Here is a 25,829-nt window from a genome sequence, read left to right on the forward strand (position 1 = left end):
TAAAGATTTTTCTTCTAGCTATGTTTTGCCACATCACTGTTTTAGGTGTCTTTTGTTTTTTCTGGATTAGTGCTGTATTTTGAGTTTTTAATTCCCCCCCGTTTATTCATTTACTTCACACTGGAAGCTAATAACTGAGGTAATTGATAGAGTTCTGTAATGAGGAAAGTTTATTCAAGTGATCCTAATAGATAAGTTAAGTCTTATGAATTAATATTTAATGTGCCGAGTTAGATACTTTTTGCATTGGAAGTTATTGAAGTTGTATTATTTAACTTAATAGTGCTGTTGTAATGTGTTTTTGAGCTGTCTCTATTTTCCTAGCTAAATATGCTTGAAGAACAATTACAATTGCTATATCTTCATAAATACTAATACTTACAATCTTGCATACTTGTATCCCAGTGAAAGTACAGTACTTCCCATAAGAACTATGGGAATTGACTCTAAAACAAAGCGAATTACATTTTAAGATCTCTTTATAGCCTGGACCAGGAAATTCAGCAGCTGAAGCAAAAGATATATGAGGGTGATGGTGGTCAGAAAGGAAATCATGGAATGTTAGAAGAGAGACTCTCCCATACCACTTCCCCTATGAGCCCAGCAAAGCCACAGCCACCCGCTGCTCCGCTAGTTGACGATAGGTACGTAACCTGCATTTCTGTGATATTTTGATATGAATGCAAACAGTAGCTTTAGAAAAGAAATATTTTGAAAGATTGTTCTGCCAGGGTTGGATTGTAATTAAATACTGTAATTGTATGTGAAGACTAGTCTGGAAATAGAATTAATTTGCTGTGTTTTACTTTAAATAACCAACAGGCTAATCTGTTGGTCCTGTGCAGTTTGTTTTAGAAGAGAGGTTTGTGAAACTGTAGGCTTAAATGTATTGAAATTGTTATTGTGTTTACAGTTACTTGTCTATATGGTATAGCTGTATATACACTTAAAGCAACAAAGTAAATGAAATTGTCATAAGCCTTTTTTAATAGGGCAGCTGCCTGGTGTCACTTAAAATCTATTTTCTCTCTGTTCTTTTTACACTTATACATGCAGTTGTTAGTCTCAACTCTTGGAAGATTCCTTCTGTTTGGAGACCAAACCTTTGCTAGCCCGAGTTGCCAATAACTGCAGAAGTGATAATAACAGCAAACCACTAAGTGACTAAAGATGCAAGCCCAGCCTTCTCTTTCTTCTTCATCTCTCTTACCCTCAGTGCCACTTGTATGTAGAGCTGTATGCAGAGCAGTGGCTTAACCTGTGGTCCATTAAATTGTCTAATTGTGATAACAAATTGTTAACCTTTGCCTGTTAAATGAGCACTTGCTCAAAAGTCCGTGTTCCTTAAGGAGGGATAAAACTGGTCTAACATTAAGCCTGCCAATTAAGAATTGTGCAGTACTTGGAGTTCATAAGCGTTTCGAAGAACCCTTTAGCCTGTCTTGGGTTTTAGCTAAAAGGATTCTTTTTTTAATCTTTTTCTATATCTTGAAGGATAAATGCCTTTATTGAACAAGAAGTGCAGAGAAGGCTCCAGAATATTCATCATAAAGCTGAGGATAATGATGTTAGCCTGTCCTGGTCTACAGAAAGTTTAAAGGTGAGCAGAGATGGGTAGGATGACCTTCAGTGCACCATGTGTAACCACTGTTTTAGTTTTGTTGTTCAATAATTTTCATGTTTCCCTATGTTTACATTATTTTAATTTACCAAAAAAGTAAACAGTAAATCAGGGATACCAGTTTTAGATTTTGCTCATCTTTTTTTCCCAGCAGCTGTTTTATGTTGTATTCCATTTGTTTTGCAGGCAAGAGTGTGTGAATGGCAATAGGAAGCTTCCAGATAAAATTAAAATCTTCATTTTATGTCTGTAAAATACATTGATAAAATTCTGCTCAGAAGAATGGCAATTGTTTATGCTTGCAAACAAATGCTCATTTAAAAACTGGTGATCTAATTCGTCCATGGACTGGGTTGATTGACTTCTAAGCCAGTGGTTTAATAAATATCAATAAGAAAATAGTTATTTTTGGCTATTAAAAAGAATGTCTCTTCCTATAAGTAGCTTTAAATGAATTTATACAAGAAAGGCACTCTTTTTAATAATCACCTGTACCTTTTTTGTTCTTAGGATAATGAGAGGCTTAATAATGGCACTGTTCAACGCAAGCTGAAGTATGAGGTAGGTCATAATTTGTCAGAATGGAATGGCTGTCTTAAATTATGGCATGCCCTGTAATTAAATTTCTTAATATTTAGCTGCATAATTAGAATTTTGAATTCACAGCAAGATTAACGGTTAATAGGGACAGCAATGTATTTTGCCAGCTGGAATTTAAGTGATTTTTTTCAGATTGAGCATAACTTTTTCTGTATTTGAAAGGTGTGGTGTTATTGTGGATGTTTCTTCTTTGTTTTGTCATGATTATTAATTTGGAACAGTATCCCTTTCCTGATTTTTAGAGGAAAAAGGAATTAATGAGGAGAGATTGTCTGAATTCAGAATACCACTTCACATTTTTGACTCACAATGAACTCACTACTGTAAGGGTGTCTATAATATTAGCAAGTAGCATCAGGCAAATTTGCCCATGTCATGAAGGATTCATACATGTATTTTTAAAGTGAGGCTTAGACCCCTCTCACTGTATTTGGTTGCCTAACTTTTGCTGGAACCATGGTTAATTACTTGTCTTGGTGAGTAAATCCTAAATAACTTTATGGATTTAAACCTTAATAGTAGGAGGGCTGCAACACCTCTGATTTGGACTTTTTTGGACTTTTACACTGTTATTTTTAAGCTGTCTTGGACTTTTTATGCTATCTTGGATAGTATAGGATTACTTTTTTGTGCGTGTGTGGAAAAATAATAAAGGGCTTATAAATTTCTGCATCGCCTTTTGATTTCCCTGTGGTTTTCGAGTAAAGCAAGTAAAAACCAAGTGAAATGGATACTGTACAAAGGAAAAGCAGTGGTGGGCTGAGAAGATCAACCATTCCTGAATCAGACCTCAATCACTTCTCTTCATTTTCTCTCTCTGATTTTGAGAGATTGTACAATGATCGTACCAATTTTGAATGATTGTACAAACCTAATCAAAATCAATTCTCAATTTGAGAAATGTTTGAATCGGAAGGTTTTATAAAGATGTTTCTATTTTCTTCTTTTGAAATTTTTAACAGAAAAGTCAACAGTGGCAGCCACATTGTGGCTTTCCATTTCTATCTAAAGATGGAAATTGTGCTTCTGAGTTGTGTGGAGAAAACGCAGGAGTAAGAGACCATAAAAGACAGAAGGAATATACAGAGATGTGGGATTTATTTTCCAATTCTAGAAGAATCTCCTCCCCTTTTACATCAGAGAAGGCACTTGAGAATGAAAGGAGTTATTCAGAACAGGAGAGCTTTGCTTGTCGTCGTGACACTGAAAGTAGTTTAATTCACTCTAAAAATATTAATACTTTAAAGAGTAAGAATGTTCCTTATCAGAATGTTTTATCTACTTTACAAAGTCACGACTTAAATAACATGGCTTATTCACTCTGCAAGTTTGAAAATCTCAGTCATTTTGATGATAAAATAATGACTTCGCAGGATCGTGACAGCTCAAGAACTGAATCTGATTGTTCCCACTTGGAACAGCTGTCTCCTGTAGGATCCTTAATGGGTGCTAATGAGCAGGCTGGCTTTAACAGCATGTCATGCCTTCTCTTTTCTCAGTCTACTGTGCATTCTGAAATAATAACTTGTAAAGAAAACAGCCCATCTAAGGCAGTGCACCCGACAATCGAAGACCAGTCTAGTAATTCTCAGCTTCCAACACAAAAAGCCTCTGATTTGATTTCTTTTAGGTCAATAGCTTCTCATTCTGATGTGAGACCGGAACACACTTATGGTTTGGGATATCTTTTCAGTAAGCTTTCCTGCCTTTACAAAGATGCCAGTAGTCAGCTGCTCAACAGTACGGTGGTTTCTAAACAAATTAAGGAGTTGGGAACTTTGTGTGACAGAAGTGAGAGATGTGCACAAGCAGTATCATTAATAAAAAATCTGCCATTTGTAAGAAACTTGCAAGTCAATATCTTCTTTAAGTCAGATACGAATCAAGACATGTCCCACTCTACTGATGACGCCAAAGCTCATACTGAAAATGTCATTCAGCCTGAATCCCCTGTGCAAGAGACTATCACAATGTGTGTGAGCACAGAAATCTGCAAAGCCTGTGCGAGAAAGCCCTCTGAAGGATTTGCATGCTGTTGTAAAAATGAAGAGCTGGAAAACAGTCTTGTGTTAAGACAGAAATTTGTGCATTTTCCTGATGTCTTTTTGAAGCTTCAGGTCTGTTCTCTGGAAAAAGTGCTGGAATTTTTGACCTGTGCCTTGCCTCAAATTTGTATTAGAATGGAGGAGTTGAAAGGTATATATTGGCTTGCGGTAGGCAATTGCAAAAACCCTGATCCAGAACCTGCTTGCTTGCTTTTGTTCAGCTCTGTTCTGTATGTTGTTGTTTCGTCAGTCGAACAAGACATCTGCCAGAGTTCCTTGGCAATGTTTCATGAGGTTCCCGTTGTCACGATAAAGGAGATTCAAGTTGGCTTTGCTGGACAGAATATTAGTCTTCTGTGTTCTGCTGAAGATGGTTTACTCACAATATTTACTTATAACAAACGCTTCACTCAAAGGATTTGTCATGATGTGATGAGCGTTTTGATTTCTACAATGGATGATGCTGTTTATTTAAATCACCAGCTCTTGAAAGACGATTTGATGCAGATTTCGCTTGACTGGACATCAGAAGTAAATGACTTAGTTTTTTCAAACGGAGTACGATTGTCCTGTAAATTTAGAACTGAATTAGCTGATCTGGTTTACTTACTCCATGAAAATATGGGAAGTATTAAACCTTTGTTAGGTGGCATTCATGTACTGCTATATACCTCAGTGAAAGTAGACTGTGCTAAGCAGGCTGAGTATAGAGCTCTTGTTCTTACAACTACTCATATAGGTCTTTTAAGGGAAAATAATGTCTTTTATCCTGCACCTGACTTTTTGGATGCTTCATGCCAGCGATCACAATTTGACAGCCTTCAATTGTACAGTTTGAACGATATCAGATGTGTAATTTTGCCAGACAAAGAGAATTTCACAAAAATTGAGCTTGTGTTTTCTAGAAGGAGCAAGATTGGATCTGATTCAGGAATTGGTTTTTCTAAAAACTGTGAAAAAGAAATAAATACTCAACTGACAGTCATCCCATCAATTCTTCAAAGCAGTTTGCATATCCCTTCGGAAATCTGGAAATTAACATTCAGTTCAAGTGAAGAAGCCATTTGGCTAATTATGCATCTGACTAGGTGTTGAAATCCAAATACGTTTAGATACATTCAAAATAAGAGGCTAATGAATATTGATAAAATCCTTTTTTTCTTTTTTAATACCAATAAGCAAAAGAGTCCTTTGAGCCTCTAAGGGAATACCATAGTGTGTGTACACCCATCTTAGCAAAAATCATTATTACTTGAGTGCTTACTGTTTGTGAGTCTCTAATATGCTGTACATACATCTACTTGGGAACGTTAGGAAACTATATGTTTCTATCTTATGTGGTAGGTGGATCAAAACTCTACAGCTATGTGTTCTGATTTCCATTTTGGCTGTTGTTTCTGGCTCCCTCCATCTCCTTTCCATCTTTGTTAATGTCTTCTCCATTCCTCCTTGATTGCCTTTTCCTTAATCTTTCTGAGTATCTTTGTTTTTCATGCTTCTCATCTGTTTCATGCCCTTGATCTCAATATTTGAAAACATCTGCAATATTTTTTTTGTCTGAACTGTAAGGTGTGTATTGGTTCCTGTCGTACATTCTCTATATGCTCTTAATGCTAAGGATGTTTATAGCTTTTATACTTACAATTTTTGGAACAATAGCATTGACAATTCTCTTCTGCTTTGGAGTTTTGCATTAAGGATTATTGCACTCTTGCATTAAAGTTTATCACACATGCAAAAGGAGTTGTGTTTGGCTTGTTCTAAGTTGTGTTGGCTGAGGTACCGGGGATTGATGGATTTGCCACATCTCTTTTCTCCTGGGTTTACCCTCTTTGCCCAGAGCTAGGAGAGCGTAAGCTACGTGGAAGCAGTGAAACAGAACAAGAAAAATGTCCAATATTCTTTTTAGATTTCCACCTCCTCTCCTTTTCTTGCAGGGAAGCAATGCATGGCTTTAAGTCATTCATATTTATTTTGTCAAGATAGTTAACTTGTACTCCCTCACAATAGAGTAAGTCCTTATATTCCCTTGATGCGAGTGTTTAAGGGAAATGTGATGTGACCATGAACCTAGTTAAAGGGTGTAAACAGACATCGGTTGTGCTTTAAATAGCATTTTGACCTTTGGTCATGCTACTATGCCTGTGGTAAGGCAAACGTTTTGGAGTTTGATCTGTGTACATGTTTCTCATGCTGCTAAACGGATAGTTAGCAACTGGGGATACTGCCTGAAGGATGGAGTTAAACTTAACTCTAGAGTTCACTCCATGTAATGTGCCTGGCTTGACTTTCCTCTTCTTCTGCTTGCTTACTAATGGAGTTGTTGATGCTGTGAGATTGCATCTCTTACAGTCTCTTTAATATTACATTCCAAGAAATAATGGAACTATTGAACATTAGTAAAAGATTTCCATTACTCGAGGCTTCCCTTTAGCTTAGTACAAGGTTATTCTTTACCTGTTACCCCTGTCAGATGTTCAAATAATAAACAAGCTGTTGTCTCCCATCTTTTGTTTCTTCCCTTGTAAAGGGAGCTGAATACCTTTGAATCCTGTTGCTTGAATTTGCCATCTGCCTTGTTTGAGGAAGATGGTCCTTGGCAGAAAAAACAGTGGTATCTAATCTGAAATTCTAAATTCTGTAAGCATATTGCCGGTAGAGGTGCAATCTTTACTAGACAGAGTTAGACTTCAGTCTCTCTACTAGTATAAGAACATTTCCCATTTGTTCTTACCATATGTTAAGACATGATAACGTAATTCACGTAGGATTTTAAAAGAAATAACTTGCACTGGATGGGGAAGTTGTGTCTGGAAAGATGAACGCTGGGTTGGATAGACAATTAAGGGTTGTTTTTTTTATCAGAACAAAACTTTCTACCACCTCAAGGAAGTCCAGAGATGAGCAAAATGTGTCATGTTATTTTGAGGTATGGTTTTTCTTTTTAACAAAGAAAGTATACACAAATATCTCGCAGAACATGGAGTAGACAGAGTAGTTAGGAGTTGGAGTGTAACCTCGTGTCAGTCCAGTTCAAGAGTGGCTCCCTCATGGACATCAGTGAGGTATTTCTTCTGAGCCTTGCCGAAAGTTAACATTGAGTGGCACTATCTGGGGGGACTGTCTTAATCAAGGCTGTTAAATGAGAGCAATTTCTGCAAATAATTCCTTTTCAGATTATACCCCAAAGTTAAATGTTCGTGTGTGTTGTGTTCCAGATAACATGGTTTACCTCTTTTGTGTTTGTTTTCAAATCTAACTCAATGAATATTCAGCACTGTTATGAAAAAATAACTTCACAGCAATATCTTTTATTCTACTGTAAATGAAACGTAACGATCGATGTTTATGACTATCAAAGCATTATTTAATGTATTAGGGTGTGTTTTCCACAGTACTTTGAGATTATTTTCCTCTCTATTAGCTGTTTGTAATAGTTCCCTGAAAATGACTGCTAATAAAGTACGTGTTGACAGAGGTGGCTTTAAGAGTGACTTCATGGTTTTATTGTTGTTTTAAACCAGATGATATTGTTGTCAAGACAATGAACTCCTTTTTCTCCCAAGGGAAGAATTGCTTACACTTCTATGCTCCAGAAATGAGTTTTATTTGAAAAGCCAGTAACTTGGAGAGAAGTGAAAGAAGGGCAAAATGGAGAGGACAGAATATTTGTTGTGTAAACAGAAGTCACGTAAAAATATTTTTACATTCCAATGCAAACTTTTTTGTATTTCGGCTAAAAAAAAAAAAAAGTTTGTGAAAAACACTTTCTAGGTAAAGTCAGTTAATTGGAACTAAAATTAATTTTCTTTGTATTTTCTTTTTTGCTGCTCTTAATGCTAATGTTAAGGGAAATGACGTTGGCACTTATAATTGACTAGTAATGAAATAACAGCCTCCTCTTCTCGATAGCCAGATGAGGATGCCAAAAAGCTGTCTGTAACAAACAGCATTCAGAGAGGCGTTTATGAATGAGTTTCAAACTTTCCTTCAGCTCCTACACAGTATCACGTGTACTGGGAGTCACCAAGAGTTGCTACAGAGAGACCAAGTGTCAATGAGCAAAAGCATGAGCCACGTTCACGTGTGGGGATAGTGTTGGTCAAGACTGAAGAATTTTGACCAAGCAACATGTCTTATGGTAGTTGCTAAGGGATTGCAAATGAATGTTGAGAATACAGTATCTAGATAAGTGGAGAGCATGTTATATATTTGTATTTAGTGATGCTCTCCACTTATCTAGATATAACTTGAAAGTGATAGTTTTTCAATTTTTTTTTTGTTATCATTAACTTCCATTTGTCGTGGTGCTGTTATTTTTTAAGTACACGTTCATTAAGCTTTTCAGACCAAATACGTTCAATGGAGAAAGTGGAGGACTTCCTAAAAGGCAGTTTCTGTACTTAGTCACTGTAAATACTTATGCTACTTTTGGACACACTCACTGCAAAGCATTAATCTTTTCAGTTGCAAAAATATTTTATTTTTGACATAACTTCAGGGTTACAGATTCCATCTGGCTGTTAGTCAGAGGAATGTGCCCTCATTACAAATGCCTTTCTAGACTTCTTTGTCAAGACCATGAAAATTTATCATAGTTGAATATTCTGTTAATTAGATATGATTTAAAGAAAATAGTAGGAAACTGTTCTGATGATGAATTACTATGTTATCTGTACCTTATATAATTATAAAATGAGTTTGGATTTAAAAGTCTAAGATCTAGGCAATTGCTGAATTGCCTCGATCCCCTGCAGCTTTGCGTGATATTGTAAACAGGTTTGTTATCTAAAGATTAAGACATACAAAAAATATGCCTGGCCGTTAAGGTTTGATTCATATATTTGTTTTTTTTTCAAAGAGGGTTAATACAAAGTCTTCTGCTTTTCCTTGTTTTTGATATCTTAGCTGAAAATGCCTTTTCAAAGAATAAGCAATATTTTTGGAGACCCTTCACCTCAATTTTTTTCATGCGTAACAAAATGCTAGGGCTTGCTTATAAAAGGAGATGCACTTTGTTTTCAAGTAATTCCTTCTTTTTTGAAGTAATTTCTGCCTCCTCCATGCTCTCTTTCCCTGCTCTTCTGGCCAAGAACATTTTCTCATTTTTAGTGAAGTTCTTCTCTTTTTTTCCTTATGTAGTGATTTTGGTTTTCCTTTGTTCTCCCTATTTGGTATGCACGTGAAAGCGGATGGTCTGTCGTTCTCTGGGAGCAAATCCAGATGACCTAAAGGACCCAATTAAAATTAGTATTCCACGCTATGTCCTGTGTGGACAGGGAAAGGATGAACACTATGAGTTTGAAATAAAGGTAAGTGCTTTTCAGTTGCTTCCCCTTAATGTTTGGGGTCTCTGTGCACATGTTGCTTGCATTTGTACAACAGTTACATCATAGTGGTAATAATAATAGAAAAATGCCTGGTTTTTTAAATTAATTGTTCCTAGTTTGCTCTGTCCAGCCGTCAGTGTTCACTGTGACAGCATCACAGTTAGTGAAGATGGAAACAGCATCTGGAAATGCACCTGAGGATCGCAGATTCCAGAAATCGCCTTACTAACCCCAATGAAATGTGGGTTTTGTTCCACTAAGTGCAACTTTTGGTTCTGTCTCTTTCTGTTGTCTAAGTGGCCTCAGTACTGCTAAATAAGAGAGGTTGTGAGAAGGCATGCACAACACAGGACACTATAAAGACAGGTATTTTCCAAGTGGATCGATTGTATGGAGGAGGTTGGTAGTCAGACTCTTGGGGTGAGCAGTTCCAGATCCAATATCAAATAATTCAGCTGAAAGTGTTGCAGAGATGAGGATTAAATGCATATTGGTTATAGAAAAGTCCTTTGTTGAGATGTGAGTGTCAGCTATAAAAAATGATTAGACTTGAAATATTTACCTGTTGTAATGAAAGCATAATTAAAGTATTTAGCACATATCCACAACAAAGGCTTGATTCCTTATGGGCTCTCTTTGTTCCTGTTCTCCCCACCCTGCTTTTCCAAGGTCTCGCTTCTCCGAACTGTTACCTGCTTCCTCTCCATTCTAGCAGCTTCCTCAGTTGATCTTCTGTGCAGAAATGCTGAAAAAAAATGCATATTCATTATGTTTCCTCTGGTACTAAGCCAGTGTTTTTTCAGAGCAAGATGTGAAGTCTAATTGGAAATGTGCTCTCGGTGCATGTGGACATGTGGCATAACTGATGTACGTGGCATCAGAGACGGAATTGGCAGCCTTCTTCACGGAGTGTACTGCCAGATGCTTTGTTAGCTGGTGTTAAGTGGAGGAGTGACCTGCCTCCACAAGTGTGCAGGACCATTTTTGAACTGTGCTCACATTCTCTTTTGCAAAGGCTTTTTTTAAGATGGGCAATCTTAGCTCCGTTTGAGCTAATTAAATTTTCATCTCGAAACATATTACACAATTTGTGGATGGAATACTTCCTTTTGCCTTTTGAACTGTGCATTTCCTGGGGCCAGCAAATGCCCAGAGCCACAGAGACAGTGAGAGGAGTAAGCACATACAAAACTTCCCCAAGGACTGTGCTGGCTGACAACTGTTTTCAGCACACAGGATTTACTAAACTGGGTAATGGTTAGTGAAGGTAAATACAGTAAAAAGGTATTTTCTCTTTTTAGTAAGTTGGTGGATTTCTATGTATTCTCCCTTCATCCCTAAAACCCATGTAAGCAGCTGCAAGATCTTAGGATGAAGGGACAGTTAAAGAGTATGGGCAGGAGGACTTGGACATACCTGGAAGGAAATGTAATAGAAGAAAAATGTTGGAAAGGGGTGGGATTCATAACCTGGAAAGAACAAAAGGATATATCAAGGAGAGATACAAATGCATATGAAACTAGGCTCCAGCAGCTTTGTTGCTTGTATTCTATTTCTGTGAGAAGCAAGCTTGCAATCTAACCTCAGTAATAGCATGGAATGACCGGATGGATGCTCTGGCTGAGAGCGGTGTATATGGAATGGCTATTCTCTTCCGTTGTACTTGGCATACCACCTTTTTTCTCTCTCCTGTGCCATTTCTAGGCTGCCTCTAAAAGAAACTGCTGCTTAAATAGCTGCTTTGATGAAGTTCGAAGCAAAGAAATGGATGACACATGTGGTAGGGAATGGGCTATCAGTTTAATAATTGTATTCCATTGCTGTCAACTTCCTTAGAGCACTACGTATTTTTATTGAAGCTCCTATGGACCTTAGTTTGGCTGTCTTTGAGATGTTTCTTACAGTCATTCCCTTGCACAAATCGATCAACTGTTCATGCTTTTTCCTTTGCCTCTAGATCTCTGTGTGTCACAGTGGGCTGCTTTTGCTGTGGTCAGGATTTGGCTCCAAGCTACAATCCACAGACCTTCCACAAACTTTTCTATTTTAAACCTTTCCCCTGCAGAACTCCCAGCTCTAATTTGATCTGTATTAATCTTCAGCTGCTGTTACTTTTGTTCTATGGGAAATGAGAATACATGGTGTAGTGATTTTTTTTTTTTTTTTTCTTTCCTTAAAAATCAGTAAAGTAGGAAGACAGGGCAGGGAGGAGAGAACATGTACGTATTTGTTTCATCCCTCTTGATGGGTCAGGGTACAATGTCAGTTGCTGAAATAATTCCTTATTTCAGCCTTACTTTACTTTGTTCAAATTTATTTTCAGGTGATCTCATACCAGAATATGTGTCAGTCTTGGGGAAGGGCTGGGGCATTGTTAATCTCATTTCCTTTGCCAGCTCCCAAATAAGCTTTCTTCACCAAGGTTCCTCTTGCTCTCGAGAAAATGGGTAGCTGACCTATTTGCATGTAACAGCACTTTGAAATCTGACAAAGGGACAAGGGATGATTGAGTTGAATTGTAAACCTTTGAATCCTAGGTGTCTCAGAAGTATTTTCTTCAGCAGATGTTTCTAGTCATTGTGTTTGTAGTTAAATCCTGGCATATTGCTGTATAGAGGAACAAATACAACAAATTTCTCTGTATAAAAAATACATAAATTTCCTTCTGTGACATGCAGTAGTAAAGATTATTTCCTTTTTATGCCAAAAGAGAGAGTGAGTTCCACTTTTCTTGGCAGTATCATGGTCAGTTCATAAGTCTTTCAACCCTAATATACCATCCAAAAATACTGTCTTTTACTGCAGGTTCAGCAACTTGTCCATCTAGACACATATAACCTTTGGGAATGGGCCAGCAAGGAGGTCTGCCTGCTCAGGTTCTTCCACTGGATACAGATCCTGCTTTAAGATGTTGAGTGACTGCCATGAGAACCTGTTGGAGAGAGTTCAAAATAGAAGGAAAACCGTAGTTTATTAGAGCTAAGATAGCACCTTCTCCTTTTGCAGCAAGAGATGTCACGGAGCTGGTTGTGCTGGCCTGCTATTAAGTATTCAGTATGAATAGATACAGTTCCAAAAAAACTTCCATTTGAGCGACAGTTTTATATAGTGTCTTTAAAGACATGATGAAACAGTAGTAGCTGAATCAGGTCTAAACATATTTATGTTAGAGCTGAATTAGAGTACCAGAAAACTATTCTTGTATTCTCCTCTTGCTTTCATGTTGTGATACGTGGAATATTCAGACAAGGCTGTGCTAGAAACAGCATGTGGGAAGAGCTTTTGCACTGATAGGACCATTGGCATCTGTTACAGACAGTGCCTGTGGTTGCAGACAGTACCTACGGATGGCAGAAGGAGCAGCGAGGCAGCAGGGAAGGGGGAACTGCAGCTCACATGAAGGCACGCAGGGTCTCCCGAGAGCAGGTGATGGAAGCAAAGCCTGGAATCGAGCACAGCCCCGCAGGGGATCCTCTGACAAGAGGGAAAGTTGTAGATAAGCTGAATAAAAGAGAGAAGGCTTTCCCTTGTTGTTCTGAGTTCTCTCGTTTTATTTATCGTGTTTGATGTTCTTTCAAAACTGGCTTTTTCTTGTGTTTCAAAGCCTTTCAGTCCTCTCTGACGAGTTGTCTCTAGGAGAAGATCCAGACAGATGCACCCCAAAGCAGTGCTTTTCTCCAGTTCTGGTCACAGTTCTGTTCAGCTGAATGCTGTGGTGTGCTCTTCAAAATGTCCATGTTTCTAGTCAAAGTTTCTTTCTGAGCTCAGCGAACTATTGCAGAAATGGAGTAAAGCAGAAGCAGTGCTCATTGATACATAGTTCTTGAAGAAAATGATGCATGCCCCGTATCTTCCTAAATTAGAAAAAAGAAAAAGCCCTATCTTCTCTCAAGTCTATTGTTTAATACCCTCAATAATTAATAAAAAGAGGTTCCAAGAAATAGATCTGCATAAATCCCTTAATATCTTGCGAGTTTTAGCTTTTTGGATGCTGTATTCCTAGACAGTGTGAGGAACAGTTTCAGCAAGGTCTGTTTGGAGAAATAGGAATTTTCACAATTACTATAGACAGTTTAACCAGCCCAGATAACTAAGGTGAGCATGTCCTGTTCTTTCTGATTGCTTCAGAATCAGGTAGAATATTTCTTCCCTCTCCCGTGCCGCCGCCCACCCCCCGCCATGGTTTTACTTCTATTTTTGTGTGGCAGAAGGGCAACAAATTCTGTGACGTCCTTTACAGTGAAATAAGTTGAAAATGTCTGCTAGGTTATTTTCTGTCAGTCATGATGCAGAAGAAAAGTTAAGGAGACAGGACTGTAGCATCTCCTTTCAAATTTAAGTTTTACATAAAAAATGGTGTGCTTGAATAAAAAAAAGTTACAGTTCTGATGCAAGTCTAGGATCACATAAGTGCCCAGATGAGAATATTTTGAAAATATATCTTACAGATTTACTCAACCGTGTATTTTTTTACTAAGAAAATATTTTAACCACTATATTAGTGAATTGCAAGTAAAAAAATAAAGGACTTTTCCAATTTGCTTTACTTGCTACTGTTCAAAAGATCTGCCTATGTCTCAGTCCTGTATGTACAGAGTCTATGTAGTCTGTCATACAGCTTTTTTTAAATGGGGGAAAAGAATCCCAGCCCAAACCACTTGGATCAGCTGTCGAAGTAAAAGGCCTGTTCTGGAAATGCTATTGCTGTGCCAGGTGCGCTATAATTCTCTTACTGATCCTAATAACATTATTGTTGAGCTTTAGGGACAGGTTAAGATTTTGTTTAGCTTTGAAATTAATTTTCTAATAATATCAGCAATAACAACAATAAAATTTCGCAATGCATCACCTGCTAGTCTCATTACAAGAATTAGGAAAGTAAACGAAGAGGCTGCCAGGGACGGAGTCAGGTCAAGCCAAGCCACCAGAGAACACTCTAGAGAAAATCCTTCAGTTCTTAGGCAGCACAGATATATGGCTTTGCTGTTTTCCTTCCGGTCCATCTCTAACAAGCTGTTTATAAAACTTTGTAGAAGAAAGCTAATAAATAATAGGCTGCAGGCAGTTTGATTTCGGTATGTTTGGTACCACCCCATCACCTAGACAGCTGTCAGAGGCACAGCCAACGACGGCATTGGTGAGCTGATACACTTGCTCTTCCCCGGGCTGTGTAGCTGGAAGAGTGCTGGATGCTTTGTACTAGGTTGCTCCCCTAAAGGCACGCTTCTGTGAAAACCCAGGGGAAAAAGAGGTCACTCTTGAATCAACATCATGTACAAATTATCACAGCAAAATTTCACGCATCAGAAATACTAAAATAGAGATTTAAAGCAAAAAGGAAGCAGAAATAAGTGACATCTTTACTTTACAATTATCCATTGCACTCTAATGGTCACTTGAACATGTAAATCACAAAGCCCTTTACTTTAAAGTAATTATTCAGACCAAAATGGTTCATTGGTTAATCAACATCAGTGTAACATGCATATTACTGAATAGTTACTTTTTTTTAGTTAAACCTGCCTGTGCACGTTAAATCCATTAGCCTGATTTGCAAACTTTGAGACACTGTTAACAATATATTGAGGGGGGGCAACTGCATGAATTTTTTCTAATGAGGAAATATAGTCCATCATGCAGATGTCCTAGTAGCAATCGAGCTTATTAGTGACAGGAAAGATGAATTTTATCAGAAATAATGACTTTGCATTGTGGAGATATGCTAGAAGAACCTATGTTTTGTTATTTGTGAACAGTATTGAGAACGCCAATTTTATTTACTTATATCTTTCAGTTTAAAAATAGAGGTAAAACTAGAAAAAAACCTGAACACCCAATATCATGTATTAGGTCTGTTAGATTAAAAAAGCAACAGTCTTTTCAGGTTTAGGCGATGCCAGTTGGCTTTCTCCAGCTCTACTAGTTGGTGTAGAAAAACGCCCTCTCTCCCTGCAGCATTGCTTCTTGGTAGCCTTGGATCACCAGAGCTACAGAAAGACTTTGCTGCAAAATCAAAGGCTCCAGTCACAGCACTTTTATGACCCACTTACAAATTTCTTTCATTCCACCTATTTTCAGGCAGTGAAAAATTTTCTTTCCCTGCAATTATGTTGGTTTCTGAGTTTCAGTGAGGATTTTGCGACTAACCGATGGTAAGGTTGGCTTGCCCTCCCCCTTCGCTCCTGTTGCTATGCACTTTATTCACAGGAGTAATTCTGTTGATTGTAATGAAACTTCCTGTGCAAATGGGACGTTCATCAACATATTGATGACATGGGCCAAGAGTTTTTTAATGGAATATCTTCTACTGAAAGCTGGCACATAGGATTTTTTTTTACCCTACAAATTGGAATCCCATTTGACGTGGTAATGATCTCTGTGTGTCCGAGAAACATGTATTTATTATTTGTGTGTATCTGTGTATACGTGTGTGTGTATATGAGAATATATACATTTCTGTGAATGTATAGAGAGGCTACACTACGCTTGTGCTGGGTCTTACTCATTCGTTGATGGAACACCCACTGAGTGTAATGCTGTGAGCTGCATAGCTGCACCAAGGAATGATTGGGGGTATTTTAATGTGTTTACAGCCTTGTCAAACCACTCCGGAATTAGGAATAAACGCATTCAGTTTTTTTGCTTTGCAATCAGTGCTCCTTATTAAATACAGTTCTGTCACTGTAATGAAAGAAAAATTAAGTAAACCTATAAAAGCTTATGAATTTAAGGGAACTAAGAATTGCCTGTTTTAATCTGATAACCTTGTATGCTGCGTGGTTTTTAGTGTTACACATTGTGTGGGTTTACTTCTGTTTCTTCTTTTTATATTGTCTGATACAGATAACGGTCCTGGATGAGACGTGGACAGTGTTCAGGCGGTACAGTCGTTTTCGGGAAATGCATAAAACTTTAAAACTGAAGTACCCAGAGGTAAGTTTTGGTATAACTTCTTTTGCAGAAAAGGGTGAATGTAGAAACTTGAAAGTAATGTTTGTGAAAGAGGTTTACTCAAAACCAGTATTCCTCTCAGCCGTATGCTTCTAGTAAGATTGGCAAGCCCTTCAGCAGCTTAAAGCTCCAAGGCTGCTAGATACAGAATGGATGTTGCATGCTGTTGCTCCAGTGAAACTGCGACTCCAAGTGTTGCCTCTAGCCATTAATTCCCTTTCCTGCTGACTGGCGTCGTTCCCTGGAGGTTGCTGTTTTGTTCATTGCAAGATACTTGTAGTCAGATCATGTCATCCTGACAACTCCTCATTTAAAAGAAGAGCGTTGTTCCATAGGCACCCTTTTGTAATAGTGGCTTCCAGGTTTCTGCAAAATGGAAAATTGATCTTTCTGACCACCTCGGAGACTCTGGGCGTTCAGGATATGAGGAGCTGTGCCTGACGGAGCTTTAGTTCATTGGAGTGAGCATTTGTAGAGTTACAGTTCTTGGTTTCCACATCTAACTTAATTATTAACTTTTTGCTTCCTTTCTACCTGTTACCTTGGATATTAGAAGAAATGAATCATTCGAGCAATTGAAGTGATCCTGATCGGAGAGTTAGCACAAGTAAAGAAGCCTGGGCCATATATTCGTGGGCAATATATTAAAAAACATTAATACGTTCAAGAAAGAGATGCAATAGTGTGCAAATGCTTTCTTGGTCTTCACTGATGTATTCTTTAAGCTAAAACTAATTGAGCCTGGAAAGACCTTGAGTTTTCAAGAGTAAAATATGTAGATCTGTGTTTTGTGGAGATTCTGGGACTTAAGACCCATTCCAAAGCAGTATGAAAACCAGAAATTGAAACTACCATGCACCAAATACCTAATGAAAAGATTTTTAAAAAAAAAAAAAAGACAGAAAAGAAAAATAAAATTAGGTCATCTTTTCTGATTGCCAGAAAATTTTAAAAGGTAAAAATGAGTTTTGAATGGAAAATTGAAATGTTCTCTTTCTGCAAATGCTTTTAAAAATACTACTTGTGAATGGACATCAGTATCATATTTTTGATTTGAATAAATTGCCATTTCCTCTTGGATGTTAGTCTGTCGACAGTAATATCCTAATTGCATCTAACTCTTGAACAAGCAGCTAGGCAGTCATCCAGTTGAAATAGAAAAGGGCCACCTGAACCCCTCTGCAGACTGATCTTCCCCATTTAGGAAAATGTATTTGGGTGGCCTTTTTCAGAGTCCGTTATTGGTCCTGACAGTACATTGAGGAACAATTGAATTTGGCTTTTACAGTTTTGTCAGAGGGAGAGCAACTTCTCTGCAGTATGTAGTAATCAGGTTCAGGCGGAATCTGATGTTCTTAAAGCCATTATTAAAATGTCCTGTGTGCTGCACCATATTAATGTCACTTCTTTGCATCAAGCATTTGTGACTCAGTACAAATTTGGGCTTTTTTGGTGGTGCAGGAGGGAGTGGGGTGTTTTGTTGGATTTTTTGTTTGCTTGTTTTGAAGAACCATTAGAACATAGGAGTGGTATTACTAGGTCAAAATGAAGTCCAGCATCCAAGAGCATACAACTGAGAAAAAAAATCCCAGTCTAGAGCAAAGGTACATAGTTTTCTTCATCTTGGAGTCTTCCCAGCTGAAGTTGTTTTTGTTGTAATTACTAGTTCATGATTAATATTTTTCCTGTGGATTTTATTTATATTTTCTGTTCTCTACAGCACTCACTTTATAGGTATCCTATATAGGCAATTTTATTTTGCTGCTTCCCCCCCCCCCCCCCCCCCCCCCCCTCCCTTTGCAGTCATGCTTGCAAGGTCAATACATTCTCTAGTTTAATGTGCCAGTTTGTTTCTTATTGACACTTCTGTGTTGCTGTATGTCTGTGACTTAGGTAAACCTGTTGAGATTCACATCTAGTACATTAACGAAATTATTGGTTTAACTATGCAGATGAATAAATTTCTAATTTCCACATAGGAAACACACTATAGTATGTTTTATTAAGTTAACTGTTCCCTTCTCAACAGTTTTTGTAAGTTGGGGCAAATACCAAGTCTTACATGTTTGCCAGTATAACTTTCCCTAAAATATGATACTGTTTGGAGAAGCATAGTAACATGTTTTGGCTTCTAATATACGTGAAAGAAATGTTTAGTCATGTCACTTTCTGAAACAATAGACCTATAGCTTCAGTAGTATCTTCTTCCAACCTTTATGGAGCCTTCAGTTCACAACAACCTTCAATGAATTATCAGTAAGGTTCAAGTATGTGTATTTTTGCTAAGTACGAAGCACACTGAAGTTCAGGAGAAGAGAGATAAGCATTTGATCATGTCATCTACTGCTTTTAGATAGGTGCTGTCACTTAAGTACCTCTTTTGGAACCCCTTGCAGCACTGATGTTGTCTTCTCTATTTTACATAGTACAGGTTGTTGTGTTGTGTCCACTCCTGCTTTGAGACTCAGGGCCCCACAAGGAAATGGCAAGTTTGTGGGCAGAAGAAACCTAGCTAATCCGCAGTTGGTTTCTTCTACTCGTCGGCTTTTCTACAAACTACTGTGTCCTTGTTTGTCAGAGGGGAAGAGCACATTGTGATGGATGAAGCACATAATATTGTGTGTTGTAGTAAAGATTTGGTGTTTGTTTTCTTTGAAGGAATTTCATTATCAGTGTTATATGTGAATGATCGATGGCTTCCCATATTTTTACCTTTATTTAAAATAGCCTTAATTTATGGTAATTTTGGATTAGTTTTGCAACATGAGTAGGAGTTCAGTTTGTTTGGTAAATTGAAAATCATCTGTCTGCTTCTGCTCATCTATCATTGACCTAATTTGGGATTCACCATGACGCTAAGGTGCCTTTTAATACCAAACTTGGCAAAGTTGTGTCCTTAGATACTGTATATTATTCCAAAGAAACTTGATCCTTAAAAGCAATGTTATCAGAATCCATCAGAGTTGAATTTTATTTTGCATAGTTCACCTTCCAACTCTAAATTAATATTTATAATGAACAGCGAAAATACTGTGGACGTGTTTAATGTATGAGTGTCCTGCTTTTAGAAGTGAACTTTACAGCTCATTAGTTGCTCAGCTCTGAGTTACTACATCAGTATTTTAATAATTTGCTGATCTTGCATTTCATGTTGCTGCCACTGAATTCCCAAAGGAATGTATTGGCAAACTGATTTATTGGGAAGGTTTAAAAAAAAGACTGTCTTTTTCAGAAGCAGAAACTGTCTAATGTCTTCCAGTCTTACAGTATGCCATATATTTTATACACCTGCACATTTCTTCTACTGTAATTAAGTGGCTGCTGACAACTGGATATCTAATTGAAATGTGTCACATGCAAATTTTGAAAGACTGAAAGAAGCTGCAGCAGGGTGAGATTGTGCCAGAGGCAGATAAGTACCAGCATTTTAACAGCGCCTATTTTTTTTTAGGTCTGCATGATTGTCATTTGCCCAGCCTCAGGTTTCTTATGCTGCTAGATTGTTAATGATTCTCTTATTAATTTTGGAATTTTAATTAAGACCATACTTGGCTTTCAGTTGCGGTAGTCTCTGTAATGAATATACTTTTTGTTTGTCATTAGTCAGAAACAGGAGCAAATGGGCTCTTTAGTAGAGAAGTGAGAACTTTCAGAGTAAGATTTTCCTGTGTTGGTGTTTTTTTTCCCTCCTTCATCTTGTTCATGGTTTTGAAACATTACCAGGGTGCTGGTTTCTGCAGAAAACCTTCCCTTCCTGATCCCTGTCTTGCTGTGAGGGAAAATTTGCTGTCCCATCTCTGTTAGTTGAGCAAGTTTGAGTGATGCACTATTGTGATGGCTGGTGCTCTCTTCTTCTTATCACTTTCTTGTCTCTTCCCTCTTTCAAAGGAGAGCAGAGGAACAGTTGTCTATTTGTCTTTCGCTCCCCAAATCCCAAGTTTATCAAGTCCCTCATCTATGTGGATGTCCTTAATTCCTACTTGCATCCAGGTATCTAAGCTGGGTTTTGTGGGGCTTTGACTGTAGGCTCTGCTTATGGACTTCCTGTCAATCTCTTTGAAACCTCTTTCCGTGTGCAGAAAAATCTCTATGTGCTGTTAAGGGAAGCACCTACTGTTGAGGAATTTTTATTATTAATAGTGATTCGCAACTTAAAATACTGGTAAATCCATAGAGAGCTGCCAAAGAGAAGCTAAAAGGTATGCTTGCATTTATAGATTCATTCATGGAGATAAGGACATATGTGTGTAGGCAAAATTGCTGCAGGAGTGCTAAAGCTATTGACTTTTAGCTTATTTAACAGGATGTAATAATTCGTGTATTTGTATTTCATATATGGGTTCTGTATATAAGTATATATTTGTATCTTTCACAGTCTAAAGCACAAAAGGACTGTTTATAATTATTAAAGAATTTTAGGTCGTAATTGAGCCAGCTTCCCCTTCCGCTGGTCTGTTTTTTGTCGTCTTACATGGCTGAATGGATGCATAATATCCATATCTGAAACAGCAGGAGTGTCTGCAAAAACTTAAACCTTCAAGCCAAAGTTACCAGGTGATCTGCCTCTACCCCCATCTGTTATTCCCACTGGGGAAATGAGTGTGCACGATATATTGCAGTAACACATCAATATCATGAATCTTGGAGGTTAGGATTAGAGACTGTTGCTTGGATGTGACAGGGTTTTTCAGGTACATTAAGTATTGGACAATAAAGATTGTATTTTATAACCATTATGAAAAAATAACGTCTGGTTTCCATTTTTTTTTTGTGTGTCTAGTGTTCCGGAGGAAAGGCTCTCATTGGTAGTGTCGATGAGTCATATATTCCTTCTTTTTATTTCTGAAGATAATATCCTCTGCTTATCAGAAATCTCTTTGTTTGACAGAGTATCATTCTGTTCGAGTGAACTCGAGGCTCTTGTCAACGGGAGGAGTTAACAGGCTGCTCTTTGCTTTGCATACCTGCAAGAATTGCATGAAATTCAAAGAGCAGAAAATATTTCTCAAGTCATTTGGAAATAGTATGTGAATGTTTTTGAATATGTATTGAATTCAGAACAATTGTTGCAAGCTTATTTTAAAAATATTTTTCAATATTTCAGATTTTTCAACAGTCAAAGTAGTCTCTCCATTTTTTTTACTGAAGTGTTTTGTATCTCAGAGAAGAGATACAAGAAATGTGTTGTATCTCAGTGAAGCCAGTTCCCGTTTCATCCATCCATACTGCCTGCAACCACCCAACTTTACGTATATGTTTGCTATTAAAATACAACAGACAGCAGTTTTGTAGTCCTTTAGGTTCTTTTTAGACTGTTCTAGTACCACTTATTGTTTAGGAGTAATTCAGGTCTGTAATGATGAAGAGGCATGAACTGTTCATTTAACCACCGCTGACTGATCTTGCTGTCCTTTCCTTTTGCCTTCATACTCCTCTTTTGGGTGACTGCAAGGGAAGGATCTCCAGTTTCTTTTTAAGTGGTCCATACTTCTCGTGCTCTTGATAAGTAATACGTGGAAGAAATCTTCAACACGAAATGCTGGCAACAGGTAGTGGTGAAGGGATGAGTTTGAGGTGAAGCTGTAATTTTAGGAGAGCATCCTTGGATTCTGGAAGAGATTCTCTCGAGGATCGCTGGCAGAAATGCAATTTTTGACTAACTTTCAAGACATTATTGGTGAGGGTTTGGGGATTTTTATTCTTCCCCACCCTGATAGTCTCAAAGATAATTAGGCAATTTTTCTGCATTTATGTAATTATTAAATTATTTTAAAAAGTCATATGGGAGATGCAGAGTTCTCCCTCCTAAGGAAGAATACGAATAGAGAAATTAAACCAGGAACAGAGCGGTAAGGCAGCAGACTTGTGCAGAGCACTTAGGGCAGCATTTTGGCTGGGATCTCGGCTGTCTGGCTTCTCCAGTTCTGGTTTGTAACTGTGCAGCTGTAGCGTTTCATTAAATGTAAAATTTGTGTTAATCTCCTGGGATTACTTCGAAAGGGAAAAGGATGAGGAAGCACGAACTTTGAGGTACTTGGCTTGCAGGGCTGGCGAGCCAGTTGCCATGTAACTAGCGAGCTCCTGGATCTTAGGACCTGCTTTGGCAGCAGAAGTCGAAAGCTTGTTGCATCAGAGCTGGCCGTGTTGCATCAGAGCTGGCCAGCCTGAAGCTCTACTGGTTTTACCATTGGATTTTCTCATTTACTGGCATCAGTAACTGTATATTTAATTAATTTATAAGATTTAGGTAGTATGCTCACATTGAATGCAAAATTCTGGACATCTGGGTGCTTCTAGTGTTCAATTGGAAGTGGTGTAAAGCACTATAGCTGTAAGTAACTGTAACTAAAAACTTCTAAGACTATATTTAAAATGAGTTTGTTCTGAAACCTTCAGTGCTTATGCCAAAGCCTTGATCCTGCGGTGACCCAAGTCCTAATCCATTCACAAGTTCACTGGTTGTTGAGATTGGTGTTTAGAACTCTTGTGACCAAGAAGCAATTTAAATCACTGGTTACATGTACTAGAGAGAGCAGGGTGTGGCATATAGTCATGAACATGATGGTCCAAATCTTGCTACAAATGCTGTCTCATTATTTTAGAAAGTTTAGGTTTGTCTGTATATGGATTCTTAATTCAGGTTCTTTTAGCCTCTGGGAACTCCATGACCCTTAGTGAGCATAGTCTACGACAATATTTTAAGATTTATTTCTGTATTTGAAAATTTGATCCAGTGAAGAAATAAACTTGTTGTGTTCTGCCTGGTCTGGAAGGATGTTTCTGGATATTGACTAGCAAATTTGGATTTTTTTTTTTAAATAATCAAGAATATGTACTGTAGTTTTGTTTTTATACAGTGGAAAAACATAATATGAGTAACAAATTTAGTATGACAACCTTAGGACAAACACTAAGAATGCATAAACAGTCTAAAAGCTGCTTTTTTTTCCCCCCCAGAAACTGTACATTTGGGCAGAGATCAAAATGAAAATTGTTTGCAACATTGATGTGCTTGTAAATAGCAAATGCCATGATGTCTTATAATTCTGCCAGAGGTATTATTTTAACTTCTAGAAAAGCATTTAGAAAATAGTTTTTGAAATATAAATCCTAAACTAAAGGCAGACCTGAATTTTTATGTTCTAGCCTGGAACTTTGTTAGCCTTAGTAATGTATCTTTCCATAAATATTGAAAGAAAAATAAAGTGGTAATTTTTAGAATCCCTATCTGTGTGTAAACCTTGTAATACTATTATACAAGCATGTGATTACATCCTTCACCTTTATTCAGTACAAATTACAGTAATTATGGTATAGATAATTTTAACATTCATATTCTTGTCACCTATAACAGCCAGGAAGTACACACACAGGAAGCATATTTTGTCACATAACACGCTTCCAGCTCCCATTCCTAATTACACTGTGTTCAGAGCATTCTGAAAGCCTGCAGGTTTATATATGTAGTACTTCCATATCAGCTTTAGTTTGCTGCTAGCTACATAAGTGATTTAAGAGGTAGATCCCTAAATGCTTCATCTGGCCTTTCTGCAGCACGAGACTTCTGGCTGCTGCTATTTTTAAAAGGAATTTTAGGACTTTGCTCAATACTTCAATCTACAAATGAAGAGGAGAATTTGTTCCCATAAGTAAAGTATGAAAAACATTGCTGCTAACCATATCACGTAGTTCAGTGCAAGTTCGATTACAAGGAAGTGTGTTTATTCCATGTGGTCCCTCTGAATTCACAGTTGCTAACCAGGACTGGAGCACCTGAGACACAGCAAACCCCTTGGCGTATTTGCTTCCAGCATAATACTCAATTCCCAATCTATTTCTAGCGGGGAAATGAATTCAGTGTGTGAATTTCTCATCGTAAAACTGAATCTGAATGTTTAAGAGCCTTGTGAAAGCCCGGCTTTGGGATTAATTTCTGATTATTGTTGTTTTGTGGGCTAGATTTGTGTGGCAAAGTTTTCTTGGCTTGGTGCGGGCAATTCTACAGAAATAGTTTCTATCTCTCCTCCTTCCACTTCCTCCTCCCTCCTGTGTTTTGGTCGATGATGAGGTCTGGTTTTTTTGGTCTGTCCTGAGTAGCTAATGAAACCTGTGAGTTTCCAAATGGTCCTCTGGGAAAATACCATTAGCTTTATAGGTCTTCTGATAAATTCAGCACAAGACAAGATTAACCAGCAGGCAGACATCAAATGCCAGGTTTCATTGACTGTGCTGTGCAAAAGTCTTACACATTAGTAATGTAGAATTGAAAAAAGAAGCATTTGGAATGGGGTGAGTCCTTAATCTCATAATTCACGAACCATTTAGCAGAATAATTGCTTTGATTATTTGATAATCGGGTTTTCAAGGCTCTGCTCAATTATTTAGTGAATTTGCATGATATCAAAATATTCATGTTGGTTTATCAGGAAAATAGTTTCAGATGGATAACAGCTATCTGTGGGAGTGGAATGCCTCTGAGAACAAAAATTGCTGGACAATGTAACTTGAGGTTTAGGTGCTCACTGAGACTCAGCTGTTTCTTAGCTGCTCCTGCCTGTCTGTAGGCTTGGGGAACGCCTTAGGCTGCAAGCCTGTGGCTCGATTTTCCTCCTGCTTAGTGAAAGGCAGAGGGGAGGGTTGGAGTTTTTGCTGTTTCTTTCTTTTTTTTTTTTTTTTTTAAATTATTGCTTTGCTTTGGAGGACTTTAAGACTTGTGCTCCATTAATCATTAGCTGTTATTGACAGTCTCACTGTCTTCTAAGGGTTTTGTGAAGAACAACTTGTTCTCACTGTGTTGGCCAGGGATATGCTGCTAGATTAAGGAGACTTTTCAAGTAGAATCTTTTGCTTTCGGTTGATTTAAGATACAATGACCCAGCTGCATCTCTAGTTTTTGTGAAAATGCTCGGGTTAATTTTGAACAAATAGTGTAGATAGTAGCAAAAACTGTCTGGTTCCTGCTGTGCTGCCTGTTTTTCCTTACACATATAGGTGGAATTGCTGACACAACTGTAGATGTGAAGCTGTTATGATAAACTTCATTCACTGCCTAATCTGGAGGATTATACCAAGCTTCTCTTGAGCTTCATGTGGCAGCTTTTGAGCAGGGTGTTACAGGGCTGTCCTCTCTCTGTTCTGTAAGGCTATCAGGATCTTTTCTTGACTGCTGTAATGTAAATATATTAAAAAACATAGATCTGGAAGGGTCTTTTACCATCTGTCTCTGCAACACAGAACATACAGAACGCTCCATCTTACAGGAGAGGATTGTCTATCCCACTA

General features: G+C 37.8%; 1 protein-coding gene across 1 annotated transcript in view; it reads left to right on the top strand.

Annotated features, from left to right (window-relative positions):
* The window catches only part of KIF16B (kinesin family member 16B), a 138,264-nt gene that overhangs the window by 84,802 nt on the left and 27,633 nt on the right, over positions 1 to 25,829 (top strand). Inside the window, exons 20-24 of the mRNA XM_059828444.1 lie at positions 486 to 644; positions 1,495 to 1,600; positions 2,132 to 2,182; positions 9,456 to 9,578; positions 16,440 to 16,529. Of these exons, the coding sequence (XP_059684427.1) occupies positions 486 to 644; positions 1,495 to 1,600; positions 2,132 to 2,182; positions 9,456 to 9,578; positions 16,440 to 16,529 (529 nt within the window). The remainder of the gene's footprint in view (positions 1 to 485; positions 645 to 1,494; positions 1,601 to 2,131; positions 2,183 to 9,455; positions 9,579 to 16,439; positions 16,530 to 25,829) is intronic.

This window comes from Gavia stellata, chromosome 23, assembly GCF_030936135.1.
Source record: "Gavia stellata isolate bGavSte3 chromosome 23, bGavSte3.hap2, whole genome shotgun sequence".
Taxonomy (NCBI): Eukaryota; Metazoa; Chordata; class Aves; order Gaviiformes; family Gaviidae; genus Gavia; species Gavia stellata.